The sequence below is a fragment of the Heteronotia binoei genome, chromosome 8 (assembly GCF_032191835.1).
Source record: "Heteronotia binoei isolate CCM8104 ecotype False Entrance Well chromosome 8, APGP_CSIRO_Hbin_v1, whole genome shotgun sequence".
In the NCBI taxonomy this organism is placed as follows: Eukaryota; Metazoa; Chordata; class Lepidosauria; order Squamata; family Gekkonidae; genus Heteronotia; species Heteronotia binoei.
Genome location: NC_083230.1, coordinates 128,710,017 through 128,735,050, shown reverse-complemented (window position 1 = coordinate 128,735,050; position 25,034 = coordinate 128,710,017). Strand labels below are relative to the sequence as shown.

Here is a 25,034-nt window from a genome sequence, read left to right as displayed (position 1 = left end):
CAAGCTGGGGACTCATTTGACCGACCTCGGAACGATGGAAGGCTGAGTCAACCTGAATCCAGGCAACCCGAATCTAGCTTCCGCTGGGATCGATCTCAGGTCATGAGCAGAGCGTAGGACTGCAGTACTGCAGCTTTAACACTCTGCGCCACGGGGCTCTTTGCATCTATTCTTCACTTGGGGTGAAGGAAAGGAAAGGAAAGGAAAGGTCCCCTGTGCAAGCACCAGTCATTTCCGACTCTGGGGTGACGTTGCTTTCACAACGTTTTCACGGCTGACTTTTTACAGGGTGGTTTGCCATTGCCTTCCGCAGTCTTTTACACTTTCACCCCATCAAGCTGGGGACTCCTTTTACTGACCTCGGAAGGATGGAAGGCTGAGTCAACCTTGGGTCGGCTACCTGAATCCAGCTTCCGCCGGAATCGAACTCAGGTCGTGAGCAGAGTTCAGATCACGGTACTGCAGTACCGCTGCTTTACCACTCCGTATCACGGGGCTGCTAATTAAAACCTTAAACAATATAACAATGAAAACCCTTTAAAAACAATTTGGTGCTAATAACACATTCCAGCAGGTTCAGTTTCAGTTAGGGTTGCCAATCCCCAGGTGGGGGCAGGGGATCCCCCGGTTTGGACGCCCTCCCCCCGCTTCAGGGTCGTCAGAAAGCGGGGGGAGGGGAGGGAAATGTCTGCTGGGAACTCTGTTATTCCCTATGGAGATTTATTCCCATAGAAAATCATGGAGAATTAATCTGTGGGTATCTGGGGCTCGGGGGGGGGCTGTTTTTTGAGGTAGAGGCACCAAATTTTCAGTACAGCATCTAGTGCCTCTCCCCAAAATATCCCCCAAGTTTCAAAACAATTGGACCAGGGGGTCCAATTCTATGAGCCCCAAAAGAAGGTGCCCCTATTCTTCATTTCCTATGGAAGGAAGGCATTGAAAAGGTGTGCGGTCCCTTTAAATGTGATGGCCAGAACTCCCTTTGGAGTTCAATTATGCTTGTCACAGCCTTGATCTTGGCTCCACCCCCAATGTCTCCTGACTCCACCCCCAAAGTCTCCTGGCTCCACCCCCAAAGTCTCCAGATATTTCTTGAATTGCACTTGGCAACCCTAGTTTCATTCTGCTTGAGTATCTCATACGTGGCTACCGATTAAAAGCGAGTCGAAACAAAGCTGTCTTGCAAGCCTTGCGGAACTGGACGAGGTCCCGTAAGGCTCTTGCTTCTTCCGGCAGTTGGTTCCACCAATAGGAGGCTGCTATAGAGAAGGCTCTCTCTCGAGTGATATTATTATTATTATTATTATTATTATTATTATTATTATTATTGAATCGCTTCGCCCCAGCCAATTCCAGGCTCTGAGCGATGTACACCACAAGGTACACATGAAATCCATAAAACCAGCAATTTAAAACAGTTGCAAAGAGCTTTCGGCAGGGCTTTTCTTTTGTAACCGGGACGCCTTTGCCTATGAAGCCTCACCCCCCTGATGTAGCCAATCCTACTGGAGCTTACAGTAGGCCTGGATGAAGAGCCCTGTAAGCTCTCAGAGGATTGGCTACATCAGGGAGGTGTGGCCCAGGGGTGGAATTCTAGCAGGAGCTCCTTTGCATGTTAGGCCACACCCCCCCAGATGTAGCCAATCCTCTGAGAGCTTACAGGGCTCTTCTCACAGGGCCTACTGTCAGCTCCAGGAGGATTGGCTACATCAGGGTTGTGTGGCCTAATATGCAAAGGAGCTCCTGCTACAAAAAAAGCCCTGCTTTTTAATAACCTCATTCGTCTCCCTCTTGGAAGGTGCCGATCCCATGTCCTTTCTCTCCCCAGGAAGGCAGTGCCGTGTGCAAACGGAGGCAGTGTGCAAGTCTGTGCCGCCACCCGGCCCCACCTCGCTGGGGATCCTGCTGTCCCGTCTGTGATGGTAAATCCAGTGACGAAAAAGAGGGTGGGGGGCACCTAGGACCAGTCCTCTACCTCCTCCCACTTGGTCCCCTATCGCCCTTCCCAAATTCTTGCCGCCGCTCCCTGATGTTTCCAATCTCACGGTGAAGGCTGGAGTTCTCCTGGAATCGCAGCACGACGACAACAGCTCTCCGGGAGAAAATGGCAGGCTTTATGATATACTACGGATTGCAGGAGAAACAGAATTATCTCCCCTAAGGTTGCCAATCCCCAGGTGGGGGCAGGGGATCCCCCGGTTTGGAGGCCCTCCCCCCGCTTCAAAGTCATCAGAAAGCGGGGGGAGGGGAGGGAAACGTCTGCTGGGAACTCTATTATTCCCTATGGAGATTTATTCCCATAGAAAATAATGGATCCGTGGGTATCTGAGGCTCTGAGGGGGAATGTTTTTTGAGGTAGAGGCACCAAATTTTCAGTATAGCATCTAGTGCCTCTCCCCAAAATACCCCTCAAGTTTCAAAAAGATTGGACCAAGGGGTCCAATTCTATGAGCCCCAAAAGAAGGTGCCCCTATCCTTCATTATTGCCTATGGAAGGAAGGCATTGAAAAGGTGTGCCGTCCCTTTAAATGTGATGGCCAGAACTCCCTTTGGAGCTCAATGATGCTTGTCACAGCCTTGATGTTGGCTCCACCCCTAATGTCTCCTGGCTCCACCCCCAAAGTCCCCAGATATTTCTTGAATTGGACTTGGGAACCCTAATCTCCCCTGGCTGTGCCTCCAAATCTCCAGGAATTTCCCAAAGCAGAATCAGCAACCCTTCCCCCGTCCCACCTTTCCCCCCTCCCTCCCGGTTCCCCTTCCCTCTTGGTTGTTGTCAGAAATATATCACTCCTCTGGCTGAGAACTGCACATTGGAATCGCTTTCTGTGCAAAGCAGTATTGCCTTTTGTCCGTCCTGCACCTACGGCCCATCAGCCATCCACTTCCTTCCTTCCTTCCAGGTTGCCTGTGGGAGGGGCGAGAGTACCGCAGTGGAGATCCCGTGCGGAGCGGGGAGCCCTGCAAGCGCTGCAAGTGCAGGGTGAGTTTGGCCTCCTTTGGGGCTCAGCCGCTTCTTCCCTTAGTGGCCGGAGCGTTCTGAATGATGCACAAAGAGGGAAGCAGCTCTGTGGGAGTCATGAGATTCTGTGGAACGAGCGCACTGACGTTCTGCCTCTTCCTTAGGGTTGCCAATCCCCAGGTGGGGGCAGGGGATCCCCAGTTTGGAGGCCCTCCCCCCGCTTCAGGGTCATCAGAAAGCGGGGGGAGGGGAGGGAAATGTCTGTTGGGAACTCTATTATTCCCTATGGAGATTTATTCCCATAGAAAATCATGGAGAATTGATCCGCGGGTATCTGGGGCTCTGGGGGGAGCTGTTTTTGGGGGTAGAGGCACCACATTTTCAATATAGCATCTAGTGCCTCCTCCCAAAATACCCCCCCAAGTTTCAAAAAGATTGGACCAGGGGGTCTAATTCTATGAGCCCCAAAAGAAGGTGCCCCTATCTTTCATTGTTTCCTATGGAAGGAAGGCATGGAAAAGGTGTGCCCCGTCCCTTTAAATGTGATGGCCAGAACTCCCTTTGGAGTTCAATTATGCTTGTCACAGCCTTGATCTTGGCTCCACCCCCTAATGTTTCCTAGCTCCACCCCCAAAGTCTCCTGGCTCCACCCCCAAAGCCCCCAGATATTTCTTGAATTGGACTTGGCAACCTTATTCTTCCTGCAGGCTGGGGAGGTTTCCTGTGAGCGGCTGGACACCGACTGCCCCCCTGTGCCCTGCAGCCACCCTGGCAAAGGGCCTGGCCAGTGCTGCCCAACCTGTGACGGTGAGTGACCCCCATACCTCAGATCCTGGCCGATCCCCGCCTCTTCCTTCTTCCGCCAGCCTTGTAGGTCTTGGGAGCGGAGGGTCATCATGGCGGCGATGTTGTGATGTTGAGGGAGGGACGGCGGCTCAGTGGTAGAGCATCTGCTTGGGAAGCAGAAGGTCCCAGGTTCAATCCCCGGCATCTCCAAAAAAGGGTCCAGGCAAATAGGTGTGAAAATCCTCAGCTTGAGACCCTGGAGAGCCGCTGCCAGTCTGAGAAGACAATACTGACTTTGATGGACCAAGGGTCTGATTCAGTATAAGGCAGCTTCATATGTTCATATGTTCAAAATTGTGGTTTTCCCGGGATGTTCTAGCAATTTGGGAGGAAAACTCTATGGCACCGTAGACTTTTCTTCCCAAATTGCTAGAGCATCTGTGAAAACCCACGGAGTTTCCCCCAGAAACGCTCAGAGCGGCCAGAATGCGACGTCACCAGCGCACGGGTGAAAAAAGTCCCCCGTGGTCTCCGGCTATCCTAACCAGGACCAACAAGGTCTCATTTATGTCAGATCTGGCCCTCGTGAGTTCGAGGCCCCTGTGCTGGAAGAAGGGGAGGTCAGAGGCCAGGGAGGAGCAAGCACTGAATAGGATCCCCTGCCTGTCTCTGGGCCTCAGAGGGACGTGGGCAGGGATGTCGGTCCCCATTGCCGAGACCCTCTTTCTTCTTTCCTTTCCCACGTCTGGCTTGCCAGTTTGTGAATTTGAAGCGCACCTATACCAGAATGGAGAGACCTTCAGCCCTGGAGGTGGCAACCCATGCCTGCGGTGTTCGTGCACAGTGAGTGGGGTCTGTGCCGGGGGTGGGGGGTGGGAAGAGGAGCTGTGGGTGAGCTGCAAGATGTCCCGTAACTATTAGATCAGGAGATTCTGTAAGGGAAGATCTTGTCTCGCCAACCTGTTAAGAGTTCTTTGAGGGGGTGAACCAGGCCTCGTTTTAGAATCATAGAGTTGGAAGGGACCTCCAGGGTCATCTAGTCCAACCCCCTGCACAATGCAGGAAACCCACAAACACCTCCCCCTAAATTCACAGGATCTTCATCGCTGTCAGATAGCCATCTAGCCTCTGTTGAAAATCCTCCAAGGAAGGAGAGCCCACCATCTCCCAAGGAAGCCTTGGGGTCATTTTCATAGAATCATAGAGTTGGAAGGGACCCCCAGGGTCATCTAGTCCAACCCCCTGCACAATGTAGGAAACTCACAAATATCTACCCCAAATTCACAGGATCTTCATCGCTGTCAGATGGCCATCTAGCCTCTGTTCAAAAACCTCCAAGGAAGGAGAGCCTACCACCTCCCAAGGGAGTCTGTTCCACAGAGGAACTGCTGTAACGATCGGGAAGTTCTTTCTAATGTTGAGCTGGAAACTCTTTTGATTTAATTTCAACCACTTGGTTCTGGTCCTGCCTTCCGGGGCCACAGAAAACAATTCCACACCACCCTCTATATGACAGCCCTTCAAGTCCTTGAAGATGGTGATCCTATCACCTCTCAGCCGCCTCCTCTCCAGGCTAAGCATCCCCAGCTCCTTCAACCTTTCCTCATAGGACTTGGTCTCCAGACCCCTCACCATCTTCATCGCCCTCCTCTGGACCCGTTCCAGCTTGTCTAGATCCTTCTTAAAGGAGCTCACTACAACGGAGCTCTGGAATGGAGTTTTGGGCAGGAGCTCACGGGAATGGAGGTTTGGAACCTCTAAATTTTATTACGCACTTCCTTTCTTACCTCATTCCCCCCCCCCTTCCCAAAATAAAAAAAGTACTTGCTTGTGAGCTCCCCTGCTCAAACCCCCTGTGAGAATTCTCCTGAACTCTTAAGATTTGGCAAACATTCGAATATTTTCCCCTACAAAAAATATGGGAAAGGAACCAAAACACATAAAGCAGCAAAGGGAAATCTTCTTCATGCCGCAGTGGCCACAGAGGAGAAAGTAATTTTAAAAATACCATAGGAGTAAGGTTTGATTAAGATTGAGATGGAGTAAGAGCCCCGTGGCGCCGAGTGGTAAAGCTGCAGTACTGCAGTCCTAAGCTCTGCTCACAACTTGAGTTCAATCCCAGCGGAAGCTGGTTCAGGTAGCCAGCTCCAGGTTGACTCAGCCTTCCATCCTTCCGAGGTCAGTAAAAGGAGTCCCCAGCTTGCTGGGGGGAAAGCGTAGATGACTGGGGAAGGCAACGGCAAACCACCCCGTAAAAAGTCTGCCATGAAAACGTTGTGAAAGCAATGTCACCCCAGAGTCGGGAACAACTGGTGCTTGCACAGGGGACCTTTCCTTTCCAGCTGAAAGAGCCTCATGGCGCAGAGTGGTAAAGCTGCAGTCGTGGAGTCCTAAGCTCTGCTCATAACCTGAGTTCGATCCCCGGCGGAAGCTGGGTTTTCAGGTAGTCGGCTCAAGGTTGACTCAGCCTTCCATCCTTCCGAGGTCGGTCAAATAAGTCCCCAGCTTGCTGGGGGGAAAGTGTAGAGGACTGGGGAAGGCAATGGCAAACCACCCTGTAAAAAGTCTGCCGTGAAAACGCTGTGAAAGCAATGTCACCCCAGAGTCGGAAACGACTTCCTTGACCTTTACTTTAAGGTTTGATTATGACAATTTTAATGCAAGAAGCAATTTAAGGTAGATGCTGAACTGACAGGATTTAGTTCACCTTCCGGTGATGTCAGGGGGGTGTGACAGATGCAAAGGAGTTGTGCTAATGAGCTCCAGCACCTCTTTTTTTCTACAAAGTGACCCCTGCCCATAACGATTTGCAAGACTTTTTTTTTTTAGCAGGAAACTCCTTTGCATATTAGGCCGCGCCCCCCTGATGTAGCCAATCCTCCAAGAGCTTACAGGGCTCTTCGTACAGGGCCTGCTGAGAGCTCCAGGAGGATTGGCTGCATCAGGGGGGTGTGGCCTAATAGGCAAAGGAGGTCCTGCTGGAATTCCTTACAGGGCTCTTCGTACAGGGCCTGCTGTAAGCTCCGGGAGGATTGGCTGCATCAGGGGGTGTGGCCTAATAGGCAAAGGAGGTCCTGCTAGAATTCCTTACAGGGCTCTTCGTACAGGCCCTGCTGGAAGCTCCAGGAGGATTGGCTGCATCAGGGGAGAGTGGCCTAATAGGCAAAGGAGGTCCTGCTAGAATTCCTTACAGGGCTCTTCGTACAGGGCCTGTTGAGAGCTCCAGGAGGATTGGCTGCATCGGGGGTGGGGGGTTGGCCTAATAGGCAAAGGAGTTTCCTGCTACAAAAAAAGCCCTGACTATTAGATTCTGTAAGGGAAGATCTTGTCTCACTAACCTGTAAGAGTTCTTTGAGGGTGTGAACAAAGATGGGCAATCAAAGGTGACCCAGCAGATTCTGTTTACCTTGGCTTCCAGAAAGCTTTTGATCAAGCTGGGAATTATTAGGAAGGGAACTGAAAACAAATCAGCCAGTATCATAATGCCCCTGTATATATCGATGGTGCGGTCTCATTTGGAAAACTGTGTGCAATTCTGGTCACCGCACCTCAAAAAGGATATTATAGCATTGGAAAAAGTCCAGAAAAGGGCAACTAGAATGATTAAAGGGTTGGAGCACTTTCCCTATAAAGAAAGGTTAAAACGCTTGGGGCTCTTTAGCTTGGAGAAACGTCGACTGCGGGGTGACATGATAGAGGTTTACAAGATGATGAGGATAGAGAAGGTAGAGAAAGAAGTACTTTTCTCCCTTTCTCACAATACAAGAACTCATGGGCATTCGATGAAATTGCTGAGCAGTCGGGTTAAAATGGATAAAAGGAAGTCCTTCTTCACCCAAAGGGTGATTAACATGTGGAATTCACTGCCACAGGAGGTGGTGGCGGCTACAAGCATAGCCAGCTTCAAGAGGGGGTTAGACAATAATATGGAGCAGAGGTCCATCAGTGGCTATTAGCCACAGTGTGTGTGTGTGTGTGTGTATATATATATATATATATATATATATATATATATATATATATATATGTATATGTATATGTATATTTGGCCACTGTGTGACACAGAGTGTTGGAATGGAGGGGCCATTGGCCTGATCCAACATGGCTTCTCTTCTGTTCTTATGTGACACAGAGTGTTGGACTGGATGGGCCTCTGGCCTGATCCAACATGGCTTCTCTTCTGTTCTTATGTGACACAGAGTGTTGGACTGGATGGGCCTCTGGCCTGATCCAACATGGCTTCTCTTCTGTTCTTATGTGACACAGAGTGTTGGACTGGATGGGCCTCTGGCCTGATCCAACATGGCTTCTCTTCTGTTCTTATGTGACACAGAGTGTTGGACTGGAGGGGCCACTGGCCTGATCCAACATGGCTTCTCTTCTGTTCTTATGTGACACAGAGTGTTGGCCTGGATGGGCCACTGGCCTGATCCAACATGGCTTCTCTTCTGTTCTTATGTGACACAGAGTATTGGACTGGATGTGCCATTGGCCTGATCCAACATGGCTTCTCTTATGTTCTTATGTGACACAGAGTGTTGGACTGGATGGGCCTCTGGCCTGATCCAACATGGCTTCTCTTATGTTCTTATGTGACACAGAGTGTTGGACTGAATGGGCTACTGGCCTGATCCAACATGGCTTCTCTTCTGTTCTTCTGTGACACAGAGTGTTGGACTGGATGGGCCACTGGCCTGATCCAACATGGCTTCTCTTATGTTCTTCTGTGACACAGAGTGTTGGACTGGATGGGCCACTGGCCTGATCCAACATGGCTTCTCTTACGTTCTTCTGTGACACAGAGTGTTGGACTGGATGGGCCATATGCCTGATCCAACATGGCTTCTCTTACGTTCTTCTGTGACACAGAGTGTTGCACTGGATGGGCCACTGGCCTGATCCAACATGGCTTCTCTTATGTTCTTCTGTGACACAGAGTGTTGGACTGGATGGGCCATAGGCCTGATCCAACATGGCTTCTCTTATGTTCTTATGTGACACACAGTGTTGGACTGAATGGACTACTGGCCTGATCCAACATGGCTTCTCTTCTGTTCTTATGTGACACAGAGTGTGGGACTGGATGGGCCACTGGCCTGATCCAACATGGCTTCTCTTATGTTCTTCTGTGACACAGAGTGTTGGACTGGATGGGCCACTGGCCTGATCCAACATGGCTTCACTTATGTTCTTCTGTGACACAGAGTGTTGGACTGGATGGGGCATAGGCCTGATCCAACATGGCTTCTCTTATGTTCTTATGTGACACAGAGTGTTGGACTGGATGGGCCATTGGCCTGATCCAACATGGCTTCTCTTCTGTTCTGAAGTTGCTCATCGAAAGCTCCTAAGTAAGCAAGCTCCATAGTCATGCAGTAGAAGGGCAACTCCTCTTGTGGGTTTAAAACTGGTGAATTAACGCTGTGGCTTTTGCAAAAATGCATTGCAATGAATTTGCTTTGGGTTTTACGACGCTGTCAGATTCCTTCTTGCCTTCCCTCTTTGTGTCCCGCCCAGGACGGCCACATCCGGTGCCGGGAAGAGCTCTGCCCCCTTGCCCCCTGCTCCAAGCCTGTCCGAGACCCAGAGCGCTGCTGCCCACTCTGCAAAGGTGATTCTTGAACCCGGGGCCGTTCTGGAGGCAGGGAGGGCTTGGCCTGTTCCGAAGCATTACTGAACCAGTCCCCTTCCAGGTTCCCGAGGGAGGCTGTGAGCACGCCCTCTGCCAGGTCAGATTGGCCAGTGACCTGGATGGGGTATCCCCCGTTCCCCAGAGCATGCAGCTTGACTTGCTTCTCTGAGCCGCCTTGAGCTATCTTTTAGCAATGGGGAAAGTGCCCCCAAGACAGGATGGATTTGGGTCAGGGGCAGGGGTGGGATTCTAACAGGAGCTTCTTTGCATATTAGGCCACGCACCCCCTGATGTAGCCAATCCTCCATGAGCTGACGAGGCTCTTTTTTGTAAGCTCTTGGAGGATTGGCTACGTCATGGGTGCGTGGCCTAATATGCAAAGGAGCTCCTGCTAGAATCCCACCCCTGCCTTTGCATATTAGGCCACACCTCCCTGATGTAGCCAGTCCTCCTGGAGCTTTCAGCAGGCCCTGTACTATGAGCCCTGTAAGGTCTTGGTTTATTGGCTGCATCAGTGGTGCGTGGCCTAATATGCAAAGGAGCTCCTGCTAGAATCCCACCCCTGGTTAGGGGGCTCTCATTTTTGGGTAGGAGGGGTTGGTTATCATTTGGAGGCTTCAGGCACATGGTGTTGCTTTAACTTTGCAGCAGCTGCATGTGGAGGAGTGGGGAATCAAACCCAGTTCTCCCAGATAAGAGCCCTTGCACTTAACTGCTAGAGAGCCCCGTGGCACAGCGTGGTGAAGCTGCAGTCCTGAAGTCGGAGCCCTCTGCTCATGACCTGAGTTCAATCCCGGCAGAAGCTGGGTTCAGGTAGCCGGCTCCAGGTCGGCTCAGCCTTCCCTCCTTCCAAGGTCGGTCAAATGAGTCCCCAGCTTGCTGGGGGGGGGGGGAAGCGTAGATGACAGGGGAAGGCAATAGCAAACCACCCCGTAAAAAGTCTGCCATGAAAACGTTGTGAAAGCAACGTCACCCCAGAGTCAAAAACGACTGGTGCTTGCACAGGGGACTACCTTTTTTTTTTTAACCTTTACTTAACTACTCCACCAAACTGGCTCTCAGTGGAAGGGAGTCTAGCAAAGCCCCTCTCCCAGTCTCTTGAATCTCCCACCCCCAGGCCTGATCCCTCCCTCCTTCCCTTCCAGTTTGTGTCCTTGACGGTGTGGAGTTCGAGGACGGCACGGAATGGGAGCCGGAAGGAGATCCCTGCAGCACCTGCGTCTGCCTCCAGGGGGAGCCGGTGTGCAGCGCCACCCAGTGCCCACCTGTCGCCTGCCAACACCCAGCCCAGCTTCCAGGTGAGTGCCTCTTACCTGTCCCAGCGCCAGGACAAGCAGCCTTTCCTTTATGGTGCAGCCATGCAGAAAGTGTGGGGAGGGCAGACCTGATGTCAGGAATGCCCAGGGCGGGGCAGGAAAGGGAAGGAATCTTGTGACACCTTTTTCGTCTTCTTCCTCTCTGTGTGCATCCAAATCCTTCCCTTCTGTGCTTGGGCACATGGTTGTTATTTTCTCTCTCGCCCGTCCAAAAGCCAAATGCAAGCTAGAAGGGGGGAGCACAGTAAAAACGTCTCAGGTGCAACAAACCCAAAGAACTGTGTTCTGTGACGCTACAAAAATGTAATGTACAAAAATATATATTCAACAAATACTGGCGCATTCTCCAAGTAGTCAGCCGGGTTGGTCTGAAGTAGCAGAATAAAATAGGAGTCAATTGACACCTTTAGGACCAACTTAGTTTTATTTAGAACATATCCAACTGAGTTGGTCTTCAAGGTGCGACTTGACTCCTATTTTGTTCTACTACTTCAGACCAACACGGCTGACTACTTGGATACATTCTAAATAAAACTAAGTTGGTCTTAAAGTTGATCTTCCAAACCTTGAATCATTCTAGTTGCCCTTTTCCGGACTTTTTCCAATGCTATAATATCCTTTTTGAGGTGCGGTGACCAGAATTGTACACAGTATTCCAAATGAGACCGCACCATCGATTTATACAGGGGCATTAAGATACTGGCTGATCCAACAGGCGAAGCTTCACTGAGTTAGGGCCGTGTGCCCTTGAGAGATTCTCTGAGGCCACCGCCCGGAGCCATTTCTGTTCCGAGACTCTGTGTTGATAAGGATGGATGATAAACTGTGGCTAATAGCCACTGATGGACCTCTGCTCCATATTTTTATCTAACCCCCTCTTGAAGCTGGCTGTGCTTGTAGCCGCCACCACCTCCTGTGGCAGTGAATTCCACATGTGAATCACCCTTTGGGTGAAGAAGGACTTCCTTCTATCTGTTTTAACCTGTCTGCTCAGCAATTTCATCGAATGCCCACGAGTTCTTGTATTGTGAGAAAGGGAGAAAAGTACCTCTTTCTCTGCTTTCTCCATCCCATGCATTATCTTGTAAACTTCTATCATGTCACCCCGCAGTCGACGTTTCTCCAAGCTAAAGAGCCCTAAGCGTATCAACCTTTCTTCATAGGGAAAGTGCTCCAGCCCTTTAATCATTCTAGTTGCCCTTCTCTGGACTTTCTCCAATGCTATAATATCCTTTTTGAGGTGCGGCGACCAGAACTGCACACAGTACTCCAAATGAGACTGCACCATCGATTTATACAGGGGCATTATGATACTGGCTGATTTGTTTTCAATTCCCTTCCTAATAATTCCCAGCGTGTCTGTGTCAGGGAAGGAGAGCGGGACCAGCCGCCATGCTACTGCTTGTTCAGAGCAGCGGTGAGCAAAGAGGAGAGATGGGGGGCTCTCCAGTGGAGGGGCCATACAGTTGGAAGGGGGGTGTGGAAAGGATGGGTCTCCCTGTCCCCCCCCCCACATAGCTACGGGCCTCAGCAACACACACGCTGCTTTGTGCAAGGGTTTCCAAATCACTTAACGGCAACATTTAAAGGTTGAGTTTCTACTAAGGCCTGTTTCCTTGCTTTGAAGGATATTTAAAAATTACAGCGATAGCGTGGTTGAGCAAAAGAGGGTTTTGCACTTATATTGCAACATTTGGCACGGTGTTTTTCTTGCTTTGCCTAAACTCCACACTGCAAGTTTCCTTATTTACCGAATCCCCAGGTGGGGGCAGGGGATCCCCCGCTTTGGAGGTCCTCCCCCCGCTTCGGGGTCATCAGAAAGTGGGGGGAGGGGAGGGAAATGTCTGCTGGGCACTCCATTATTCCCTATGGAAACCAATTCCCACAGTGTATAATGGAAAATTGATCTGTGGGTATCTGGAACTTTGGGAGGGGGGCTGTTCTTTGAAGCAGAGACGCCGACTTTTCAGCATAGCATCTAGTGCCCCTCCTCAAAGAAATCCCCCAAGTTTCCAAAAGATTGGACCGGGGGGGTCCAATTCTATGAGCCCCATCTTTCATTATTCTTTCTCCACAGGCTCCTGCTGTCCAACCTGCCAGCAGTGCTCCTACAAGCAGCGGCTCTACATCAACGGGCAAGAGGTCGTCGACCCGGACAGCCCGTGCCAAAGCTGTCGGTGTGCGGTGAGGACTGGCGGGAGTCGGAAAACCCGTTGCCTGACATGCGTGCGCCAAAGTGACTTTGCCAGACCTGAGCTGCTGTATAAGCTGCATGTCTCAGAAGGCTCGCCTGTGGCAGGTTCAAAAGCCTCCCTGGTTTTTGCAGACCTAGAAGGCCTGCGAGAACCGGTGTGGCATCATGGTTAAGAACGTCAGACGAGGCCCAGGTTCGAATCCCTGCTCTGCCACGGCAGCTCCCTGGGTGACCTTGGACCAGTCACACCCTCTCAGCCTCACCTACTTCGCAGGGCTGTTGTGAGGATAAACGGGAGAATAGGGAGACTTTGTAAGCTGCACGGGGGAGGGAAGCGGGATATAAATAAAGAAATACTTAGTACTTGAAGGGCTGTCCTATCGAGGAGGGTGTGGAATCGTGTTCTGTGGCCCCGGAAGGTAGGACCAGAACCAATGTTCCCTCTAAGCTGCCGAGTCTTGTGAGCAAAAATTCTACTTTGTGAGCAACTGGCATTCAAGTGGTGAGCTCCTGCATCCGTGAGCCTGCTCTGGGGTCCTCCTTCCTGAGCTGAGACAAGAAATGTGTGAGCCGGAGGCCAGAAGTCTATGAGCCAGCTCACACTAACTCAAGTTAGAGGGAACACTGGACCAGAACACATGGGCTGAAATTAAATCAGAAGAGTTTCCAGCTCAACATCAGGAGGAACTTCCTGACCGTTAGAGCGGTTCCTCAGTGGAACTGGCTTCCTCCTTGGGAGGTGGTGGGCTCTCCTTCCTTGGGGGTTTTTCAACAGAGGCTAGATGGCCATCTGACAGCAATGAGGATCCTGTGAATTTAGGGGGAGGTCTTTGTGAGTTTAGAGCAGTTCCTCAGTGGAACAGGCTTCCTCCTGGGGAGGTGGTGGGCTCTCCTTCCTTGGGGGTTTTTCAACAGAGGCTAGATGGCCATCTGACAGCAATGAGGATCCTGTGAATTTAGGGGGAGGGGTTTGTGAGTTTAGAGCGGTTCCTCAGTGGAACAGGCTTCCTCCATGGGAGGTGGTGGGCTCTCCTTCCTTGGAGGTTTTTCAACAGAGGCTAGATGGCCATCTGACAGCAATGAGGATCCTGTGAATTTAGGGGGAGGGGTTTGTGAGTTTAGAGCGGTTCCTCAGTGGAACAGGCTTCCTCCATGGGAGGTGGTGGGCTCTCCTTCCTTGGAGGTTTTTCAACAGAGGCTAGAGGGCCATCTGACAGCAATGAGGATCCTGTGAATTTAGGGGGAGGGGTTTGTGAGTTTAGAGGGGTTCCTCAGTGGAACAGGCTTCCTCCTCGGGAGGTGGTGGGCTCTCCTTCCTTGGAGGTTTTTCAACAGAGGCTAGATGGCCATCTGACAGCAATGAAGATCCTGTGAATTTAGGGGGAGACATTTGTGAGTTTAGAGCAGTTCCTCAGTGGAACAGGCTTCCTCCTCGGGAGGTGGTGGGCTCACCTTCCTTGGAGGTTTTTAAACAGAGGCTAGAGGGCCATCTGACAGCAATGAGGATCCTGTGAATTTAGAGGGAGGGGTTTGTGAGTTTAGAGCGGTTCCTCAGTGGAACAGGCTTCCTCGGGAGGTGGTGGGCTCTCCTTCCTTGGAGGTTTTTCAACAGAGGCTAGATGGCCACCTGACAGCAATGAAGATCCTGTAAATTTAGGGGGAGGTGTTTGTGAGTTTAGAGTGGTTCCTCAGTGGAACAGGCTTCCTCCTTGGGAGGAGGTGGGCTCTCCTTCCTTGGAGGTTTTTCAACAGAGGCTAGATGGCCATCTGACAGCAATGAAGATCCTGTAAATTTAGGGGGAGGTGTTTGTGAGTTTAGAGCGGTTCCTCAGTGGAACAGGCTTCCTCCTGGGGAGGTGGTGGGCTCTCCTTCCTTGGAGGTTTTTCAACAGAGCCTAGATGGCCATCTGACAGCAATGAAGATCCTGTGAATTTAGGGAGAGGGATTTGTGAGTTTAGAGCGGTTCCTCAGTGGAACAGGCTTCCTCCTTGGGAGGTGGTGGACTCTCCTTCCTTGGAGGTTTTTCAGCAGAGGCTAGATGGCCCTCTGAAAGCAATGAAGATCCTGTGAATTCAGGGGGAGGGGTTTGTGAGTTTAGAGCGGTTCCTCAGTGGAACAGGCTTCCTTGGGAGGTGGTGGGCTCTCCTTCCTTGGAGGTTTTTCAACTGAGGCTGGATGGCCATCTGACAGCAATGAGGATCCTGTGAATTTAGGGGGAGGTGTTTGTGAGTTTCCTGCATTGTGCAGGGGGTTGGACTAGATGACCCTGGAGGTCCCTTCCAACTCTAGGATTCTATGATTCTTTGGGAGGTGGTAGGCTCTCCTTCCTTGGAGGTTTTTAAAGAGAGGCTAAATGGCCATTTGACAGTAATGAAGATCGTGTGAATTTAGGGGGAGGTGTTTGTGAGCTTCCTGCATTGTGCAGGGGGTTGGACTAGATGACCCTGGAGGTCCCTTCCAACTCTAGGATTCTATGATTCTTTGGGAGGTGGTAGGCTCTCCTTCCTTGGAGGTTTTTAAAGAGAGGCTAGAGGGCCATCTGACAGCAATGAAGATCCTGTGAATTTAGGGGGAGGGGTTTGTGAGTTTCCTGCATTGTGCAGGGGGTTGGACTAGATGACCCTGGAGGACCCTTCCAAATCTATGATTCTATGAAATAAGACCAGGGATTGCAGGCGAGACAGGAAATGGGTGTGGCCACACAGGAGGGTGTGTGGAACTGCCTCCCTCTTCCTCCCCACAGGACGGCACGGTGCTGTGCTCCCCCACTGCCTGCCCACCGGTGGTTTGTCCGCATCCGGAGAAGAGACCTGGATTCTGCTGCCCCAGATGTCCCGGTGAGTGTTGGAACTGGAAGGGGGACTGCCAATCCCCAGTTGGCTAACAATGGAAATAAACCACTGTGTTACTTATATATTGCATATAATGGCTCCACAGGTATGTACCAGGTTGAATTTTCTAACTTCCTTAAGCATACATCATATTAAACTTACTTCACATTAAGATCCGGGACGTAGGGTTGCCAGTGTTCAGACGGTTCACAGCTATTGGGAGGGGGATGCAGTACGAAAGTGCTGTGTTTTGTAATGTTTTGTCAAGGGGAGGGACGGTAGCTCAGTGGTAGAGCATCTGCTTGGGAAGCAGAAGGTCCCAAGAAGGTCCCTGGCATCTCCAAAAAAGGGTCCAGGCAAGTAGGCGTGAAAAACCTCAGCTTGAGACCCTGGAGAGCCGCTGACAGTCTGAGAAGACAATACTGACTTTGATGGACCAAGTGTCTGATTCAGTGTAACGCAGCTTCATATGTTCATATGTCTAAGGGGAGGGACAGTGGCTCAGTGGTATAGCCTCTGCTTGGTAAGCAGAAGGTCCCAGGTTCAATCCCCGACATCTCCAAGTAAAAAGAATCCAGGCAAATAGGCGTGACAAACCTCAGCTTGAGACCCTGGAGAGCTTCTGCCAGTCTGAGTAGACAAGGCTGACTTTGATGGGGCAAGGGTCTGATCCAGTAGAAGGCAGCTTTATAGGTTCATATATGTTGGGGAAGGATGGTTGCTCAGTGGTAGAGCCTCTGCTTGATAAGCAGAAGGTCCCAGGTTCAATCCCCGGCATCTCCAACTCAAAAGGGTCCAGTCTAGTCCAGCTTGAGACCCTGGAGAGCCGCTGCCAGTCTGAGAAGACAATACTGACTTTGATGGACCAAGTGTCTGATTCAGTATAACGCAGCTTCATATGTTCATATGTTCAATGTCTATGAATTTAATATTTATGAACACTGATGAAAATTGATGTGCTTGTGTAACGATGAATCACGTGCTGGTATGAAATATGAAAACTGATATATTTGTAATCTATTGACCGCATATGTCTTTTGTAGATATTCAGAGTTACTGTTAATTGTTCGTACTTAGCGGTTGTTGTGACACCCTTAGGCAGTGTCCAAGTAGCGGCTGGATTCTTCACCAAAATTCTTACAAATGTCCATGAATACAGCAGAACTCAAAATACAAATTAATTTCCCACTGCTGTAACGGTACAAAAGTCCACTGTCTGTATCCTTTCATTGATTAGACGTGTGCAGTACCTATAAATGTGCTACTTCTTGCTTGGGTAGCAGTCTGAAATCCAGCAGGGACTGCGGTGGCGGCTACAAGCATAGCCAGCTTTAAGAGGGGATTGGATAAAAATATGGAGCAGAGGTCCATCGGTGGCTATTAGCCACAATATGTGTGTGTATATATATATATATATGTGTGTGTGTGTGTGTATATATGTGTGTGTGTGTGTGTGTGATCTTCGTCACCCTCTTCTGGACCCGTTGTCTATATCCTTCTTAAAATGTGGTGCCCAAAACTGAACACAAGACTCCAGGTGAGGTCTTACCAGAGCTGAATAAAGCGATACCATCACATCACGTGATCTGGACACTAGACTTCTGTTGATACAGCCCAAAATTGCATTTGCCTTTTTAGCCACCGCGTCACACTGTTGACTCATGTTCAGCATATGATCCAGTAAGACCCGTACATCCTTTTTGCACAGACTACTGCTAAGACAAGTCTCCCCCACCCTGTAACCATACATTGGATTTTTCCTACCTAAACGCAACTTATCTTCATTAAGTTGCGTGCTAATTCACTGCTCACTCTCTGCCTATATGTATGGACTGGTAATTTCCACTTCATTGTCTCTAAGGAAGTGTGCGTGCGCACCAAAGTTTCAACCCTGAATGCAGCTTTCTTGGTTTAAAGGGTGCCACTGGACTCTGAACACTTAGCAGTTTCTCAGTAGTGCACATTCCCTGTGAATGCTTAGTACACATGGATGTTTAGATATGAGTGCACGCTCACAATAGCTAGTTTCAGGGCTTTTTGGTAGAAAAAGCCTAGCAGGAGCTCATTTGCCTACTAGGCCACTCCCCCAATGTCACCATTGTTCCACACAGGGCTTTGGGGGTAGGAAAAGCCCAGCAGGAGCTCATTTGCCTATTAGGCCACTCCCCCAATGTCACCATTGTTCCACACAGGGCTTTCGGGGTAGGAAAAGCCCAGCAGGAGCTCATTTGCCTATTAGGCCACTCCTCCAATGCCACCATTGTTCCACACAGGGCTTTTGGGGTAGGAAAAGCCCAGCAGGAGCTCATTTGCCTATTAGGCCATACCCCCTGACATCACCATTGTTCCACATAGGGCTTTGGGGGTAGAAAAAGCCCAGCAGGAGCTCATTTGTTATATATTTATAACAAATGTTGGATTTTAATTATTTAATATGAAATGTTAATTTTAAAGTGTAATTTATTTTTATGTTAGTTTTACATATGTTGTAAGCCGCCCTGAGCCACTCGGTGGGAAGGGCGGGATATAAATCCCAGATAGATAGATAGATAGATAGATAGATAGATAGATAGATAGATAGATAGATAGATAGATAGATAGATAGATAGATAGATAGATAGATAGATAGATAAATAAAATTTGCCTATTAGGCCACACCCCCTGACACCAAGGCAGCCAGAATTGTGTTCCTGTGCGTTCTTGCTCAAAAAAAAAAAAAACCTGCCTAGTTTTAGGTTGAACTTGTATAACATTTGGGCAGCGAACAGTGTTCCCTCTAAGCTGAGTTAGCATGAGCTAGCTCACAGTTTTTTAGCCTCCAGCTCACACATTATTGTCTTAGCTCAAGAAGGATGACCCCAGAGCACAATAACTGGTGCAGGAGCTCACCACTTTCATACCAGTCGCTCACAAAGTAGACCTTTTGCTCACAAGAGCCCTATATGGCCGAGGACCTGCCTACCTTAGGGACCGTCTCTCCCCATATATTCCCCAGAGGGTACTCAGATCTGGTTCTCAAAATCTATTGGTAATCCCCAGGCCGAGGGAGGCCAAACTGAAAGTCACTAGAGGAAGGGCCTTCTCGATTGTGGCCCCTCACTGGTGGAACCAATCGCCAGAGGAGGTGGGGGCCTTGAGGAGCCTTGCCCAGTTCCGCAGGGCCTGCGAGACCACCCTTTTCCAGCTCGCCTTTACTTAAGGAATCTACTGTAGAAGGAGTACCGTCGCCATGGAAAAACTGTAAGATACATAACGTCAAGATTTTAGCACCAGCCCAACTTTGATGGTTTTAGTGTATGATTTATAACCTATGATTTATAATGTTGGATTTATAATATGTATGTAGGATTTATAACAGGGGTGGCCCACGGTAGCTCTCCAGATGGTTTTTTTTTGCCTACAACTCCCATCAGCCCCAGCCAGCATGGCCAATGGCTGGGGCTGATGGGAGTTGTAGGCAAAAAAAACATCTGGAGAGCTACCATTGGCCACCTCGGATTTATAATATGCATTGTTTTAATTGCTGAAGTTTTTATGTTGTTAGCTGCCCTGAGCGTGCTTCCGCAGGGAGAGCGGCATATGAATTAAATATTATTATTATTATTATTATTATTATTATTATTATTATTATTATTATTATTATTATTATTGTTATGACTCTGCAGCTGAGAGGGAACGTTGGCAGTGAACGGAAGCAATGGGGCGGAACTCTGCAGCCAGGAGCTGGGCATTTGAGAAGGGTCTGGGAAATGAGCCGTGTGGTGCAGAAGACACAACACCCCTCCACTGCCACCGCCGCCATACCCCGTTCTCCTCACTCCCTTGCCCTCTCCGTCTTCAGGAACCTCCCCTGGCTGAGACTGGGCTGGGGTGAGCCTACACTGGCCGGCTGACCTGTGTCTCTCTCCCCTCTTTAGACTGCGCTCTGGACAACCGTGTGGTGCCGGAGGGTGAGGAGTTGCCCGACCCACAGAATCTGTGCCAGGTCTGCTTATGCACCAGCGGGGAGCTCTTCTGCACCGAGCGGCACTGCCCGGGAGCCCTCTGCGCCCACCCGTTGCCCGGATCCTGCTGCCAGAACAACTGCAACGGTAAGAAGCGCTGAAGCCCACCGGGACGGTGGCTGAACTCCCAAGTGATAGTTGTGCATGTGTGAATGTGCCCCGAATTCTTGCCAGAAGCTTTCCCGCAAGCTCATTTTACTCATTGTTAAGTTCCAGATGTGGGGGTTTTTTTTCCAGGGGGGGGCATTTCATGTTCTGCATGTGTTTTCCATCCTTTAGCGCAGGGGTGGCCAAACAGCAGGTCAGGAGCCACATGTGACTCTTTCACACATATTGTGTGGCTCTCAAAGCCCCCATTGCCCTGTTGGCCAACTGGGAGGAGGCATCTCCCTCTTTCAATCACTTCTCCAAACCAAGCCAGCCGGTGACTAGGTATTTAAAGTTAAAGTTGCTTTCTTTCCACCTCTCCCTCCCTCCAGCATATATATTTTCCTTCCTTCCTTCCTTCCTTCCTTCCTTCCTTCCTTCCTTCCTTCCTTCCTTCCTTCCTTCCTTCCTTCCTTCCTTCCTTCCTTCCTTCCTTCCTTCCTTCCTTCCTAACATAAGAGAAGCCATGTTGGATCAGGCCAATGGCCCATCCAGTCCAACACTCTGTGTCACATAAGAACACAAGGGAAGCCATGTTAAATCAGGCAAATAGCCCCTCCAGTCCAACACTCTGTGTCACATAAGAACATAAGAGAAGCCATGTTGGGTCAGGCCAATGGCCCTTCCAGTTCTACACTCTGTGTCACATAAGAGAAGCCATGTTGGATCAGGCCAGTGGCCCATCCAGTCCAACACTCTGTGCCACATAAGAGAAGCCATGTTGGATCACCCTCCAGTCCAACACTCCGTGTCACATAAGAACATAAGATAAGCCATGTTGGATCAGGCCAATGGCCCATCCAATCCAACACTCCGTGTCACATAAGAACATAAGAGAAGCCATGTTGGATCAGGCCTGTGGCCCCTCCAGTCCAACACTCTGTGTCACAGAAGAACATAAGTGAAGCCATGTTGGATCAGGCCAATGGCCCATCCAGTCCAACACTCTGTGTCACATAAGAACATAAGAGAAGCCATGTTGGATCAGGCCTGTGGCCCCTCCAGTCCAACACTCTGTGTCACATAAGAACATAAGAGAAGCCATGTTGGGTCAGGCCAATGGCCCTTCCAGTTCAACACTCTGTGTCACATAAGAGAAGCCATGTTGGATCAGGCCAATGGTCCATCCAGTCCAACACTCTGTGTCACATAAGAACACAAGGGAAGCCATGTTAAATCAGGCAAATGGCCCATCCAGTCCAACACTCTGTGTCACATAAGAACATAAGAGAAGCCATGAAGGATCAGTCCAATGGCCCATCCAGTCCAACACTCTGTGTCACATAAGAACACAAGGGAAGCCATGTTAAATCAGGCAAATGGCCCATCCAGTCCAACACTGTGTGTCACATAAGAACACAAGGGAAGCCATGTTGGATCAGGCCAATGGCCCATACAGTCTGTATCACATAAGAACATAAGAGAAGCCATGTTGGACTAGGCCAATGGCCCATCCAGTCCAACACTCTGTGTCACATAAGAGAAGCCATGTTGGATCAGGCCAGTGGGCCATCCAGTCCAACACTCTGTGTCACATAAGAGAAGCCATGTTGGATCAGGCCAATGGCCCATCCAGTCCAACACTCTGTGTCACATAAGAGAAGCCATGTTAAATCAGGCTAATGGCCCATCCAGTCCAACACTCTGTGTCGCATAAGAACATAAGAGAAGCCATGTAGGATCAGTCCAATGGCCCATCCAGTCCAACACTCTGTGTCACATAAGAACACAAGGGAAGCCATGTTAAATCAGGCAAATGGCCCATCCAGTCCAACACTCTGTGTCACATAAGAACACAAGGGAAGCCATGTTGGATCAGGCCAATGGCCCATACAGTCTGTATCACATAAGAACATAAGAGAAGCCATGTTGGATTAGGCCAATGGCCATTCCAGTCCAACACTCTGTGTCACATAAGAGAAGCTATGTTGGATCAGGCCAATGGCCCATCCAGTCCAACACTCTGTGTCACATAAGAGAAGCCATGTTAAATCAGGCTAATGGCCCATCCAGTCCAACACTCTGTGTCGCATAAGAACATAAGAGAAGCCATGTAGGATCAGTCCAATGGCCCATCCAGTCCAACACTCTGTGTCACATAAGAACACAAGGGAAGCCATGTTAAATCAGGCAAATGGCCCATCCAGTCCAACACTGTGTGTCACATAAGAACACAAGGGAAGCCATGTTGGATCAGGCCAATGGCCCATACAGTCTGTATCACATAAGAACATAAGAGAAGCCATGTTGGATTAGGCCAATGGCCCATCCAGTCCAACATTCTGTGTCGCATAAGAACATAAGAGAAGCCATGTTGGATCAGGCCAGTGGCCCATCCAGTCCAACACTCTGTGTCACATAAGAGAAGCCATGTTGGATCAGGCCAATGGCCCATCCAGTCCAACATTCTGTGTTGCATAAGAACATAAGAGAAGCCATGTTGGATCAGGCCAGTGGCCCATCCAGTCCAACACTCTGTGTCACATAAGAGAAGCCATGTTAAATCAGGCTAATGGCCCATCCAGTCCAACACACTGTGTCGCATAAGAATATAAGAGAAGCCATGTTGGATCACCCTCCAGTCCAACACTCCGTGTCACATAAGAACATAAGAGAAGCCATGTTGGATCAGGCCAATGGCCCATCCAATCCAACACTCCGTGTCACATAAGAACATAAGAGAAGCCATGTTGGATCAGGCCAATGGCCCCTCCAGTCCAACACTCCGTGTCACATAAGAACATAAGAGAAGCCATGTTGGATCAGGCCAATGGCCCCTCCAGTCCAACACTCTGTGTCACATGAGAACATAAGAGAAGCCATGTTGGATCAGGCCAGTGGCCCATCCAGTCCAACACTCTGTGTCACATAAGAACATAAGAGGAGCCATGTTGGATCAGCCCATCCAGTCCGTGTCACACCATGGCCGATAAAGCCAGGTGCCATCAGGAGGTCCACCAGTGGGGCCAGGACACTAGAAGCCCTGTCACTGTTGCCCCCCCCCCACAGCAACAAGAAGACAGAGCATCACTGCCCCAGACAGAGAGTTCCAATGATAAGCTGTGGCTAATAGCTACTGATGGACCTCTGCTCCACATGTTGATCCAATCCCCTCTTGAAGCTTTCTTTGCTTGCAGCCGCCGCCACCTGCTGTGGCAGTGAATTGCATGAGTTCATCACCCTTTTGGTGAAGGACTTCCTTTTATAAGTTCTAGCTCGACTGCTCAGCAATTTAATTGAATGTCCACAAGTTCTCGTATTGTGGGATAGGGAGAAAAGTGCTTCTTTCTTTTCTTCCCTCCCTCCCTCCCTCCCTCCCTCCCTCCCTCCCTCCCTCCCTCCCTCCCTCCCTCCCTCCCTCCCTCCCTTCCTTCCTTCCTTCCTTCCTTCCTTCCTTCCTTCCTTCCTTCCTTCCTTCCTTCCTTCCTTCCTTCCTTCCTTCCTTCCTTCCTTCCTTCCTTCCTTCCTTCCTTCCTTCCTTCCTTCCTTCCTCCCTCCCTCCCTCCCTCCCTCCCTCCCTCCCTCCCTCCCTCCCTCCCTCCCTCCCTCCCTCCCTCCCTCCCTTCCTTCCTTCCTTCCTTCCTTCCTTCCTTCCTTCCTTCCTTCCTTCCTTCCTTCCTTCCTTCCTTCCTTCCTTCCTTCCTTCCTTCCTTCCTCCTCCCTCCCTCCCTCCCTCCCTCCCTCCCTTCCTTCCTTCCTTCCTTCCTCCCTCCCTCCCTCCCTCCCTCCCTCCCTCCCTCCCTCCCTCCCTTCCTTCCTTCCTTCCTTCCTTCCTTCCTTCCTTCCTTCCTTCCTTCCTTCCTTCCTTCCTCCCTCCCTCCCTTCCTTCCTTCCTTCCTTCCTTCCTTCCTTCCTTCCTTCCTCCCTCCCTCCCTCCCTCCCTCCCTCCCTCCCTCCCTCCCTTCCTTCCTTCCTTCCTTCCTTCCTTCCTTCCTTCCTTCCTCCCTCCCTCCCTCCCTCCCTCCCTCCCTCCCTCCCTCCCTCCCTCCCTTCCTTCCTTCCTTCCTTCCTTCCTTCCTTCCTTCCTTCCTTCCTTCCTTCCTCCCTCCCTCCCTTCCTTCCTTCCTTCCTTCCTTCCTTCCTTCCTTCCTTCCTTCCTTCCTTCCTTCCTCCCTCCCTCCCTTCCTTCCTTCCTTCCTTCCTTCCTTCCTTCCTTCCTTCCTTCCTTCCTCCCTCCCTCCCTCCCTCCCTCCCTCCCTCCCTCCCTTCCTTCCTTCCTTCCTTCCTTCCTTCCTTCCTTCCCTTAAACACCTGATGTTCCTGTCTTGCAGCTTTCAAGCATCTGACTTTTATTCTGTGGGGCTCTTATGTTAAGCTAGTTTGGCCACCCCAGCTCTAGCAGCTGATTCAGCATCAAGCAGTCCCCCCCCCAGTTTATTTCCCTGTAGAATTAAAACCAGGGAAATAAAGAAGGTGAGGGGGACCCTGTTTAATACTGAATCAACCCCCAGAGAGAGCAAAACACAAGCAGAACGGTGGGGGGGGGGGGGAGGGCTGAAGAAACAGGAACTGAGCAGGAAGTAAAATGAGAATGTGGGGGGGGGGAGCCCCGTCTCCCAGCCCCTTCCCTTTCTTGATTGCCAGTGCGATTTGCTCGCCAAAATGACCCCTGTTCCCCTTCCCCTTTCTGCTGTACAACACAGCCAGGATTTCCCCTTCATTCCTGCACAGGCTGCAACTATGCTGGGAAGGAGTACCCCAACGGAGCCGAATTCCCCCACCCCACGGACAAGTGCCGGCGATGCCACTGCATTGTAAGTGCCGTGGCTGCAGGTCCACGGGAGCAGTGGACAGGGCCGCGCGGGGAAAGCTGTGACTACGGCGGGGATGAGGGGAGCTTGAGCCGGGCTATATGATCTCAGAGTGGCCTCCAGATTGTATCAAATTCAAGGTTTTTTTTGTAGCAGGAACTCCTTTGCCTATTAGGCCAGCCCCCCCCCCCCCGATGTAGCCAATCCTCTAAGAGTTTAGAGGGCTCTTCTTACAGGGCCTACTGTAAGCTCCAGGAGGATTGGCTGCATCAGGGGGTGTGGCCTAATAGGCAAAGGAGGTCCTGCTAGAATTCCTTACAGGGCTCTTCGTACAGGGCCTGCTGGAAGCTCCAGGAGGATTGGCTGCATCAGGGGTGTGGCCTAATAGGCAAAGGAGGTCCTGCTAGAAT

At 50.4% G+C, this 25,034-nt stretch overlaps 1 protein-coding gene across 1 annotated transcript in view; it reads left to right on the top strand.

The window, feature by feature from the left end:
• Positions 1-25,034, top strand: part of KCP (kielin cysteine rich BMP regulator) — a 152,762-nt gene that overhangs the window by 31,667 nt on the left and 96,061 nt on the right. The window contains exons 12-21 of the mRNA XM_060244477.1: positions 1,829-1,922; positions 2,904-2,983; positions 3,670-3,769; positions 4,506-4,591; positions 9,266-9,359; positions 10,526-10,678; positions 12,774-12,880; positions 15,635-15,728; positions 19,640-19,813; positions 24,545-24,627. Of these exons, the coding sequence (XP_060100460.1) occupies positions 1,829-1,922; positions 2,904-2,983; positions 3,670-3,769; positions 4,506-4,591; positions 9,266-9,359; positions 10,526-10,678; positions 12,774-12,880; positions 15,635-15,728; positions 19,640-19,813; positions 24,545-24,627 (1,065 nt within the window). The remainder of the gene's footprint in view (positions 1-1,828; positions 1,923-2,903; positions 2,984-3,669; positions 3,770-4,505; positions 4,592-9,265; positions 9,360-10,525; positions 10,679-12,773; positions 12,881-15,634; positions 15,729-19,639; positions 19,814-24,544; positions 24,628-25,034) is intronic.